Source organism: Lepisosteus platostomus, chromosome 4 (assembly GCF_059453375.1).
Source record: "Lepisosteus platostomus isolate fLepPlt1 chromosome 4, fLepPlt1.hap1, whole genome shotgun sequence".
Classification (NCBI taxonomy): domain Eukaryota; kingdom Metazoa; phylum Chordata; class Actinopteri; order Semionotiformes; family Lepisosteidae; genus Lepisosteus; species Lepisosteus platostomus.
The window spans coordinates 31,372,192-31,385,581 of record NC_142614.1 but is presented as its reverse complement, the minus strand read 5'-3'; the positions used below and the strand labels follow the sequence as shown (position 1 = coordinate 31,385,581).

The following is a 13,390-nucleotide window of genomic DNA, read 5'->3' as shown; positions in this document are numbered from 1 at the left end:
CATCCCTAACCAGTCAAAAAGGGTACTCCGGATATTGTCCAGTGAAAAAAGCAGTGATCAAGTCACCTTCCAGACAATTAAGGACCTACATAGTGATTTTTCAAACCTTTTGTCTTGCAGACAGATGCCTATGGAACAGGACTGGGAGTGGTCCAAGAATGCAGTGGGTTCCAATGCCTAATAGCTTACCCTTGCTGTAAGATATCACCAAGAAAGCACTGCTTAAGCACAAAAAAGACAGCTTGAGGATTAAAAAGGAAACTAAGGCCCTACAATACTACCTGATGGGCCATCAATTTACCCTGGTTACTAATCAAGCTCCACTGAGTTGGCTCAAGGATTCCAAACATTGTGTGACCCAGTGACATTTCTTCCTGCAGGCACTTATACAGGGCGCAGGACAGGCCAGAAAGTGCTTGTCAATGCTGCCTTCCTGCCTGGGATCACCTCTCTTGCCAAAGCCCAAATGGGTCAAGGATCCATTTTAGTTGAGGGAGTATTCCAGGCCATAGCTCGTGCTATCTGAGTGGTTACAGCTGTTACTGTTAACTGCTGTGATCACTGCCAGCTGCATATTACTGTACATAAACATGTACTCCCTTCAGAAAGTGTGTGAAGAAGTTGGCAAAGGGAGATAGACAGTACACAGTGTAGAGTGAAAGTCCCAGAATTAGAAGGAGACAGGATAAGCAAGCTGCAAACTTGTCACGGAAGGAAACAGCCAGGGGGTTAACAGTAAGAGAAAGTGAGACTGAGAGGTTCTTTTAAAATTAATTCCATGTTTTTTTTTTGTTTAAAGAATCAAGAGTGTTGTTGCACCCTTTCCCCTTTCCACTACGAAGTAGCATTTTTAGATTTTATTTCAGTAAGGCACATTATCAAAACCATAAGTCACTCTGTTAAATGCATTTTTGTTCTCATTTTATTTGGGTGCATGAAAAAATCAGAGGACATTGTATTTTATATTGCCATAAAAATTCTACTTGTGCAGCTTAGAGTATATTATTGAAATATTGACGTATTAAAATGTTACTTATACTGAGATGATGATTATGATTATTCTTTCATATAAAATAGTTTTGAATAACAATTTTATTTGATTTATATATTTATTTTGTCTTTATGGTTTATCTGTAAAACTTGTTTTTTTTCAAATATCTTAAAATGGTCACTAGTACATTTGTGTCCTCATTTCCACTAGCTGGAAAATAATGAAAGATGTGCTCTATAGAGCATGATATCACCTGACTAAAACTTACATCAAGTCCACGGAATTCAGTACACACCAAAATTATGCATAAATATCATATTATATTACATTAGTTTTATATTATATACATGTATCACATTAGTATTGTATATTATATATACAACTCATTTAAATGAGTGGAGTGCCCAGAATAGCACTATATAAGTGTAGCGGCGAGGCTTATTAATAAGAAAGAATTAAGTGTTCTGAGCCTTCCCAAATGAGGCCCCATTTCTCTGTTCATCTCTGTGGTGCAGCCACAGAGAAACTATTCATGCAGGCTGATTTAAGGTTTCCTAGGACAGCTCCCAAAGGGGGATGCACTTAGCTAAGCCTGGCTATCATGATCAATGGTCATCCATTGGCGCCTATCTGTCTAGGGAGTGCCAGATGGACATCTGGACTGCATTCCTAAGTGTCAGGAGTAAGTGACTCATATCTCACCTTGATCAAGCAATCAGGGACTGGTAGGGCCGAGTAACCCACGTGGGACTCTGATGCCCATGGAACTTTCAGCCAATCAACAAGCTGAAGTTCCTCCAGGTAAAAACAGGCAACACAGAGAGCCTGAGAGATTCAGAGAGATTCAGAAGGGAGATTCAGTAGGATTCTGGAGTGGACTTCTGAGACTTTTCTAAAGGGAATTCAAAGGAGAATTCCAGGGCAGGACAGCCCAGGAGCAGAAGGCTCCCAAGGGCAGGACATTCTCGCAGAGCGCCTCCTGACCATCCTGAGACTCAGCCCGGACAACCACGGAACGGCCAGTGTGTCCGAGTGCCAGAACTTTCCTTTGTTCTAAGAGTCGAGAGCGGAGGTTGCCAGAGAGTAACCAGAGGATCCACCCGAGGTTAGCACCAGCAGCAAGCCTCATGAACAGGTCGGAACTGTGGACAGCTGAATCACTATTCAGAACTAGCTCTTCATCAGGAACGAACCGATCCTCTTCCTGACTTGCTGGGACCCACAATCATCTTTTCTCCTGTGCACAAACTGTGCTAGTTAAAGCCAACACTAACTAGCCGGTCAGTGAGCATCTGCAGCGCACCGTCGCAAGCCGCACAGCACAGCCTGGCACCGAGCCAGAGAGCGCGGATTGGACAGCAACAGCCTGCAACTGTTTCTTTGTGCCCGCAGGAGATCTGAATCCCCAGAGATTGGATGAGTATTCAACTTCAATGCATTACTGCTCGAGAATTCAATTGTTATCCCAACCAGTTGATATCAATTTAATTCCTAAGAGTTATGTACTTGTTTTGAGTATCTAATGTAGAAGTTATAACCAAGTTCATTTATGAAACGGTCTTAATGAATGATATACTGAACGTATGTCCTCTTGATATGTGTAACACTTTGTAACTGACTGAATATATACCTTTTGTATTCTGATAACCCTCTCGATAAGATCTGTTAGGTTTATATGCATATTCTATGTATTAATAAATGTATCCTCGTGTATTAGTACCTGTGTGCGTGCGTTGTTTGAGTTATATCGCATGGTTGGATTCTAAAGCCATCAAAAGAATCAATTTTGTGATTTACTGCTACAATTAATAATTGTCCCAGTAAATGCCCAAACCCTACAGAACTGGTGCCTTCAGAGAGCCACTACATTTACATTTTGGCTATGGCAACATTACATAAGTGTAAGCAATTAATTATTATTATTATTATTATTATTATTATTATTATTATTATTATTATTATCAAATGGACAACACGTTTCTCAAATGCTTTCAACAAAATTAATAAAAGACACTAACATCTACATATTTCAACTTAAGTAAGACTATCTTTAAGAAAACATTACATTTTTAACTTACCATCTCTTCTGTTCAACTTAGCAAAGCCAGGGCTGTGACTATTAGATAACTGGGAAGAGCAGTTAAATGAGGTCTGAGGCAATACTGATACCAGCTGGCCTTCACAGTTTTCTGGCAAAAGAGATAAAATCACAATTAGATAATGAGCCCTTTCTTATCTTCATAGCTAAAAACAACAACATATAACAGTCTCTGAAAAATATCAAACTCAGCCTAGAGGTCCTATATTAGTTACTTTCTTGAAGTAATTCTTTAATGAGAAAAAACAGAAGTGACCTTAATGCCAACCATTGCGTGATATTAACAATCAAAAGCAGAATGGAGTACATGTATTTTTTAAACAAAGGAAAACTGGAATGTTATTGACCAATTATTAGCCATTACAACTCCTCTTGCATATCCTCTGCTACAGCTTGAATCCATACATTTGCAACATGATGTTCACATTAAACCATCACCATTGCATTAAGAAGAAAACAACAACAAATAGTAACTTACATCCTAGAGAAATAATATGCATGACATTTAAATTACAAGGAACACATAGAAAAGTATGGTGACAATAACTCTCCAATAGATTCAATTAAAACTATACAGGAGAATTTACTCTTTTAAAACACATCATTGCACTTAATAGGATTATGATAAAAATCTAATATTTAGCCAGTAATGCAGTGCGAATCTGCAATAATAAAATATTATTATTATACACCAAAATATATAATGTATAATGTGTATAACAATAGACAAACTGTAAGTTACACTTTCACCCGGCATGAGGCCATCATCAAACCTAATGACATTTGTTTTAAACATCAGACTAGAACTCTGAACATATAAACATACAAAGCCTAACTACTATTTTTAAATGTGACATGTCTGTAACTTGATTGGGACCTTTAATAGGGATTTTAATGCTTCATGGAAATTCTCAGAAAACAATTAATTTCATGGAGTGATTAATCAAAACAATATATTTATTAACAAAATATTCTTAATATTGCAATTTGCTGTGCAGTGAATCCTTACAATAACACAGCTATGTGTGGCTGTTAGACAAATCTTTAAAGTATTAAATGTTTATTAACCCATTAGGGTTTTTTTCTGCGATAACCAATACAGTATGAATACTAGTGACATACAATCTCATTAAATACAAAGATTACACTGTTGAGATAGGATGTTGTTACCACATTGCTACCACAACTCCAAATAAAATACATCACAATACTGTATAATAATGTAACAAATGGGAGGGGGAGGGGGGGTTAAGAATCACCTGCGTTCTTTGCTCTCTGGCACAGCTTTGGTGAAAAGAGTAATAAATCAGGCACACTTGGTTAAACAAAGATTTATTAATAATGATACAACACTAACTACACAACACACTACATAATAAACCCGTCTCAAAGGCCTGTGTCCTGACAATCCAGAAAAACACCACACTGCAACTAAGTTTTCAAATCTTACATAATGCCTAAAAAGAAAAACAAATGTATTTAAAAATAAAAACGATTACAAACGCCAGCAGAGAGAGAGAGACACACACAGTTTTTCATTGTCAAAAAGTAATTGTTTTTTACTTTGTCAGCACCCAGACAAACGCAAACGCATTTTTAATAAAATGCTTTTATTCATTCTTAATCAGACTCACATTCCCGAATTCCCCCCGCCCCGCTCAACAATCCTAGGAAGAACACGAAACAGCCTGTTAATTGTTGCAATTTTTTTCTGTCAGTTCTTCCTCCCAGAAATTGTAGATCACATTGATCAGTTCTTACTTTGTGCTGGGTTTAGCAGTTTTCCGAACATAGTCTTTCAGCGAATGCCAAATCATCTCTATCGGATTTAAATGGAGTTTTCACCCAGTTCACTCCTTCTGCTATAAGCCCCACCCTTGCTGCTGTGTGTTTCAGATCGTTGTCTTGAAAGAGACGGTGCCTTGATCCAAAGTGCTCCCTGATATATGGGGCGGCATGCTGTGTGACCACGACTTCCTCGAAGAATTCGCGATCCATAATTCCTTTGAAAATAAGAAGTGGTCCCGGGCCTCTTCTAGATATACCCCCCCAGACGTGAACCTTCAGTGGACGTTTGGGCTTTGACTTGTCCACATATCTCCCTTTTTTACAAAATGACATGGTTGAAAACGTGTCTCTACCTACTGCGACTCGAACACAGAATGGTTAAAGATGGCGACAAGTCAGGCACCCAGAGGTGGGGGGTGCATCTTTCTGCCTCCATAACATTAGCAAGTTAAAAAAAAATTGAGTCGAAAAAGCAGGTGTAACAATTGTTTCCTTTTTCTGATCACTCACTGTTTGGATACTCGTCTCACCAGCCCTGTTCTTTGTTTTCCTGTTATTTGCTGTGTATGCCTGCTGCGATCCACTCCTGCCCTCACACCTAAAGAAGACTATTTTACATTTCTTTGTGCGGTCCATAGTGCAATTAACCCTTGCTAATACATTTGCGGCCTTTTCAAAGCCTGTGGTGTCCTTTGAAAGCGAGATGATCTCTGGTTCTTTGACAAAACAAGGCTTGCCAGATAATGTGAAAAAGACACAAATCAAAACCTGTTTTTATAGCTTTTAAAGTCGTGCAATGTGTAAGGAGGAACACATCATTATATCTTATATATGAAAAATACATAATATAGCTCCCAAACAAACGCAAACGTGTTTTTAATAAAATGTTTTTATTCATTCATAATCTAACTCCCATAACTCACATTACCGAGTGCCCCCCACCCCGTCTAACAATTTAAGGAAGACTAAGGAATGACTAAGGAAGTTGTCATCTGTTGTTGAAGCTCTGTGAGCTCGGTGACTTTGAGACCACTTGTTATCCCAAGTTATTTGAATCACCACAATTCAAATAGAGAAAAAAGAGCTGACTGACAAGATTTAAGATGTGGCTAGATAAAATCTAACATATCAATGTTAGATAAAAAAAACACATTGCCCGACGTTAGTTACATTGCTTGAAAAATAATTTTATTTCGAGAGACTGGATAAGTAATTCAAGTGTTTTTTAACTTCCTGAAAAACAAGTAATAATTTAACAATATGTGCAAATGTTTTATGATATGTCGCTGTTGTGAATGTCTGTAGAGTGTATCTTATTTGCCTGTCCTGACTGGTGGAGCTCATCCAGCTGTGTCTGGATATCTTGGTCAAATATTCGGCTAGTGTGTATTGTCTGTTTAGGTTTCTGTAGCATTCCACACAGCTGGGCAGCTTGTTCCCCCCTCCCGCCCCTCTCTGTGTACAGTAGAGCCTCCTGTCCTGGCTGTTGGAGCTCATACAGCTGTGTTTGGAGAGAATCAAGGGTATCAGCTTCAACCACAAGGCTGGGCAGCTTGTTTCCCCCTCCCGCCCCTCTCTGTGTACAGTAAAGCCTCCTGTCCTGACTGGTGGAGCTCATACAGCTGTGTCTGGAGAGAATCCAGTGTATCAGCTTGTGAGCACTCTGTGATTAAATTAATTCTCATAACATTATCATTCCCACTGTGCATAACAAGGAAGATTAATAAACATAGGGTTGTTTAATGACAATCTATTGTATATCTCATGGCTAAATAGTCAAGTCTAGCCAGAAGAGAAAACATCGACTTTATTTAAACCTAAGCGAAAGTATTAATGGTTTTTAATTACCACACTTTTATGGTACATGACTTTGCTAAAATGTATTTAAAAATAAAAACGATTGCAATTGGCTTTTTAGCTTTTTCACGAAACCTCCTAGGGTAACAAAATTCTTGCGTTGTACAGCTTTTCAGCTAAATATACAGTATTTATCGCTTACGCCTGAAATTGGAGCTGCTCGCCGTGCAGTGAATAGCGACTAATAAGCAGTGAAAACATTTGTCTTTCTTTCTGTGGGGAGAAGGGAATCTGATGTGATCTGCAATCGCTGGAAGACTCGCCCCCTTCTACTTTGAAAAAACCTGTGAAACCGGTTTAATTTGTCACAGCCAGCACTCCCGCAGAGAGTGATGAAAACCGCGCTGCGCCACTCCTATTTGGCATTTCAGTTATGGAGGTGGAAAGACACACCCCCCACCTCTGGGTGCCTGACTTGTCGCCATCTTTAACCATTCCGTGTTCGAGTCGCAGTAGGTAGAGACACGTATGAAAAAAAGTTCATTCCAGCTACAATACATATATATTTTTGTGGTAAGAGGGAGCAAAACATCAGTATTTACTGCTAGCAATTAGTGTACGATTTATAGTTCGGAATTCTGAGCCTAAATATAAAGTTAAAATGACGACAAACAAAGCAATGTAGGAAATCCGCACACAGAAATACACAGAAAATCCGTTCTGACATCTCAAATCAGTTTCGATCAAGGTCTCCAAAACAAACAAGAAAAAGAGCATTTTCAGAGAGCAATTACGCTGTGTTTATGTAGAATAAGTGATTAGATTTATGAGCAATCTAATTTCTTAAAAGTCTAAACAGTATCAGCTTTATTTATGGGTTGTAATTTAAAAAAAGTCAAAAATCGCACTCAAAATGCAATTTAGAGCTTTCTGGCAAGAGGAGACACCCAAACTAATAATGTAATGTTACTGTTTGTGCATGAACATAGTTATACTATTATTTCTTTAGATACGGGATTGCATGTTTTTTTTTTTAATCCCTGGTGGGACCGGACGTCCATAAGAATCAAGTAATAGGTCTCATTGCGCTTTGACATTTGACATTTTTTCAATGAAATGTTTGTTAAAATAGAAGTCATGGCAACAGCTGGATTTGAACACCCACCCTGTGGTTTATTAGTCGGGCACCTAGACCACAGTACCACCCGCAAGATCACATGACATCAACAGACATTGTACAGACATTGTACAGCGTATACTATTCTTGTGTTGCAGTACATTCATATAATTATATTGTTATTAATTTCTTTAGATACGCGATTCCATATTATATTCCCTATTAATCAAATTCTAAAAGTATGCTTGTTGACTCCGGTATCGAGCGTATTCGCAGAAAAGCTCAAACCTACAACTTTTTATACACGTTATTTCACGTTAGTTAAAGACTGCGATGCTTAAAATGTTTAGGGAGAAATGGAATACTGGTATGTATTTTTTCTTTAAAGTACCGAGACCAGCCATATACAGTTTACATACTGTAATACTGTATGTTTATGTTCCAAAATTAATATCGTTTATGGTCTTCACATGCGTTATGCTCCTATTCTTTTTATGCTCAGCTACTAAGATTTCCCTTCAGTGGTAAAATTCCATATAAATATTCAATACTTAAACAGGCACAGTAAAGACATTAAATATACATATACATACTGTATACAGTACAGTTTTGCATACAGTAATATGTTTATGTTCCTAAATCAATATCTTTTATGAGCATGTGAAAGGCATGGTGAATCGGGGAATCTTAAAAAAATTACTGTACTTTGCATGATTGGAAACAAATGCGTGATTGGATCAATGAAATGCTGTGGTGTTACTTTTACAAAGACGGTCAATGAAAAAAAAGAATGTGGACAAGGGCAATACTTTGAGTTTACAGCTTGTCCAAGGTCATTCATTATAAATACTATTAGTAATATCTTCGGTAAAGACTTTGATGACGACAGCTCAAACATGAGAGGTTGAGCATTATTAGCTCCACCTTGCGGAAATTCCAGATACTATTATTTTACCTGTGTTATCATGCGGTTCTATGCGAGAACATACGGTATTTGTTACAAGTTCGGTAATAGGGACCGAACCAGTGAGTGAACCCACTTGCAGGAGCGAACAAAGCCAAGTCGTAATCCGAAAGCAAACCGTAATCGTAGGAACGAGCCGAGAGTCCAGGGGAAGCAAGATATCCGAAAGGGAACGTGTACCGAAGCCGAAGCGTGATCCGAAGTCATAGTCCGTAGAGCAATCCGAGAATCCAGAGGTAGCCAGTAATCCAAAACAGAGCGAAAGTACCAATCCAAGCCGAGATCCGAAAAGCCGAAGTCCAAAGGGAAAAACCGTAAACCGAAATCCAAGACAAACACAGAGTAGAAGAAGCGCAACCAGGAAGCTCGATAGGGAAAACCAATGCTGAGCAACGAGGTAGGGAAGGACAGGTGTTTAAGTAGGATGGGAAAACTGATAGGTGAACTGATGGATAGGGACTACGCCTACTTCTGCCTCCTCCGTTGCCGAGAGGCAGGGATCGTAACATTACCCCCCCCTCTACGGGCGGCTCCTGACGCCCTAACGGGACGATCCGGGAAGTTAAGGTGGAAGTCTTGGATGAGGTTGGGGTCCAGAATATCCTTCTCCGAAACCCACGAGCGCTCCACCGGACCGTAGCCTTCCCAATCGACGAGATATTGTAGGACTCCACGAGACCATCGGGAATCCAGGATTTTATTGACCGTGTAAGCAGGGAGTCCATCAATCACTCGAGGCGGTGGGGTTTTTTGTTGCGGTTTCGACAGGGTGGATCTGTGAAAGGGTTTAAGGAGGGAAACATGGAAAGTAGGGTGGATCCGAAGGGTAGGAGGCAAGGCCAGTCTGTAAGTTACAGGGGTGATCTGGGCGAGGACACGAAAAGGACCAATGTACCTGGGAGCAAGCTTGCCAGACGGTTGCTTAAGAGGGAGGTTACGAGTAGATAACCAAACAAACTGACCACGTCGAAGTCTGGTTGGGATACGACGGCGCCGATCAGTCACCTTCTTCTGCTGAGCGGAGGTGCGAAGAAGGGTGGCTTTGGCCTTCCTCCAGAAGGTCTTCAGGTTAGAGATGTAGTCCTGAACCGAAGGTACCTCTGTGTTGGGATGGGAGTCAGGGATAAGAGGAGGCTGATAACCTAAGGCACACTTAAAGGGAGACATGCCAGTCGATGTGGTATACAAAGAATTGTGTGCATACTCTGCCCATGGGAGCAAGGACACCCAATTATCATGGGTAGAGGGGATATAAGTCCGTAAATAGGTCAGCAGTTCCTGATTCATTCGTTCTGTCTGACCGTTGGCCTGAGGGTGATAAGCTGAGGTAAGTGAGACTGAGGCGCCCAGTGACTTACAGAAGGCCCTCCAAAACCGGGAGACAAATTGAGGACCCCTATCAGAAACAATATCCTTAGGGATGCCATGCAGTCGGAAGATATGCTGTACAAACAATTCTGCTAGTTCTCGAGCTGTAGGTAAAGATGGTAGGGGAATAAAATGAGCAGATTTGGAAAAACGGTCTACCACCACCATAATAGTCGTGTGTCCATGGCTGGGTGGAAGGTCAGTAATAAAATCTACTGAGAGGTGGGTCCAAGGACGGTCCGGGATGGGTAAGGGTTGAAGAAGGCCCGCTGCCCTCATCCGGGAAGACTTCATTTGGGAGCAGATAGAGCAGGCCTGGACATATTCCTTGAAATCCTTGGCCATAGTTGGCCACCAGAAGTCTCTGGAGATGAAATCCAAGGTACGGTGGAATCCAGGGTGTCCGGCGAAACGGGAGTCGTGTCCCCATTGTAAAACTGCCGATCTGACGGAATTAGAGACAAATAACTTGTCCTGAGGGCACTGAGGAGGTACCGTCTGCCCTACCAAGGCTCGTAGGACAATTACCTCAATGTCCCATCTTACCGCTGCCAGGAACTTACCAGATGGGATGATGGGTTCTGGAATCAATTCGGCCTCAGGGGGGTCGTGGATCCGTGAAAGGGCGTCTGCCTTGATGTTCTTGGAACCTGGAGTGTAGGTGATCAAGAAATTGAATCTGGAAAAAAAAAAGGACCACCTAGCCTGGCGAGGACAAAGACGTTTGGCCAACTGCAGATACTCCAGGTTTTTATGATCAGTGAAAATTAAAAAAGGGTGATGAGCACCCTCTAACCAGTGCCTCCATTCCTCCAATGCCAGCTTAATGGCCAAGAGCTCACGGTTACCGACATCGTAGTTCATTTGGGCAGGGGATAACTTCTTAGAGAAGAAGGCACAGGGATGAAGAATCTGTTTTTCTCCATGACGTTGGGAGAGAACCGCACCCACACCATGGCCAGAAGCATCCACTTCTACCACAAAGGGCAAAGTTGGATCAGGGTGTTTAAGGATGGGGGCTGTAGTGAACAGATGTTTCAGACACTGAAATGCTTCTTCGGCTTGAGGGGTCCATTTGCCTTGTTTAGGTCCTTTACGGGTCAAAGAGGTTATGGGAGTAACAACCGAGCTGAAGTTTCGAATAAACTTCCTGTAAAAGTTAGCAAAGCCGAGAAATCGTTGAATGTGTTTGAGATTCTTGGGAGTGGGCCAATTAGTAATCGCCGAGACTTTACTCGAATCCATTTCAACCCCCTCCGGTGAGATGACGTACCCTAAAAAGTGAATCCTCGAAGTATGGAAGGTACACTTCTCTAGTTTGACATATAGTTTATTCTTAATGAGCTGGGAGAGCACTTCTCTGACATGGAGAACATGATCCTGGAAAGAATCAGAAAAAATTAATATGTCATCTAGATAAACCAAGACAAATCTTTGTAGGAGATCACGAAAGATGTCATTAATAAAAGATTGAAACACTGCTGGAGCATTAACCAAACCAAAGGGCATGACCAAATATTCGTAATGTCCATGGGTTGTCATAAATGCCGTCTTCCATTCATCCCCCTCCCGAATGCGGATTAGGTTATAGGCCCCTCGTAAATCCAGTTTAGTAAAGATCTTGGCTCCATGCACAGACTCAAGTGCTGCTGGAATTAAAGGCAAAGGGTACCGATTCTTGATGGTGATCTGTCCTGAGGAGAAAAAAAAGTTTCCGGATGGAGCCTGAAAACCAGCGCACACTGTGCTAAGAAGCCCCGACATTTGGTAGGGTTGCCGTCAAACCTGTCAGGTGGAGTTAGTGGAAGAGGTCGAGGGGCAGGTGTAGCAGCTGGCGGGGGCGGAGCCGAAGCGGCAGCTCCAGCATTGCTTCCGATGGGCGGCATTGCAGACAGGTGCGCAGAGATCTGTTGGACAGAAGCCTGGAGCTGGAGTAAGGCTTGTCCGTGCTGATCCAAAGCCGAGCGAATCTCCTGTTGCTCCGCTGGGTCCATGTTAAATGGCTCAGTATTCTGTTACAAGTTCGGTAATAGGGACCGAACCAGTGAGTGAACCCACTTGCAGGAGCGAACAAAGCCAAGTCGTAATCCGAAAGCAAACCGTAATCGTAGGAACGAGCCGAGAGTCCAGGGGAAGCAAGATATCCGAAAGGGAACGTGTACCGAAGCTGAAGCATGATCCGAAGTCGTAGTCCGTAGAGCAATCCGAGAATCCAGAGGTAGCCAGTAATCCAAAACAGAGCGAAAGTACCAATCTAAGCCGAGATCCGAAAAGCCGAAGTCCAAAGGGAAAAACCGTAAACCGAAATCCAAGACAAACACAGAGTAGAAGAAGCGCAACCAGGAAGCTCGATAGGGAAAACCAATACTGAGCAACGAGGTAGGGAAGGACAGGTGTTTAAGTAGGATGAGACGGGGGTGTGGTGGTGAATGGGAAAACTGATAGGTGAACTGATGGATAGGGACTACGCCTACTTCTGCCTCCTCCGTTGCCGAGAGGCAGGGATCGTAACAGTATTAATACCGTAACTTGCGGTATACCGCATCAAGCGCACCGCAAAATAATGCGGTATCGCCTGTTTGTTTTGAATGGCTGCATCTGAAGGTCAAGTGTAACCCATTGCCCCTAGATTCTTGAGACATCTCGACAGTCACCTCCAATAACCAACAAAACTAACAGCATTATTGCTTTTTAAATTACATATAGTATACAAAATTATTAATAACTGTTCATAGTGATTAGAAAACAGATCATTTTATTTTATATTGTAATTATAAAATTATATTTAAAACATATATTATTTAAAAGTAAATATATAAAAAAACTATAAAAAGAGGCCCAGTTGAAATAAAAGTTTTGAATAGAGATTTTAATGATTCAAGATGCATTGTAGCTGATAAAAGTCTGCACTATATTTAGATCATTTAAATCGTTAATATTGCAGTTTGCCATTGCAGTACACTATGCAACACTTAAAACATTTTAATGTAATTTTAATGATTGCTTGCAAAACAGCGGTGCAAATAATAGCATCTAGATGAAGGCTGTCTGCAAGAACGGCCCTTATGCTATAGATGGTGTTCATTATGGATATTTATAAATGTAAAGCATTACGTACTAACTATCAGATAGCCAAATGCCCTCTTCTCATTTATCACCTTTCATATGTTCCCATGCTTGGGGAATCTGGAGCATATATTAGAGACATGATTTCACAGGAGAAGCCATGGCTTCTTTCATGAAGAGCTGGGTGAGATCCTCAACTCA

General features: G+C 41.0%; 1 protein-coding gene across 1 annotated transcript in view; it reads right to left on the bottom strand.

The window, feature by feature from the left end:
* cntnap3 (contactin associated protein family member 3) overlaps positions 1-13,390 on the bottom strand; it is a 370,114-nt gene that overhangs the window by 276,638 nt on the left and 80,086 nt on the right. The window contains exon 2 of the mRNA XM_088629389.1: positions 3,070-3,180. Coding sequence (XP_088485515.1) covers positions 3,070-3,180 — 111 coding nt within the window. The remainder of the gene's footprint in view (positions 1-3,069; positions 3,181-13,390) is intronic.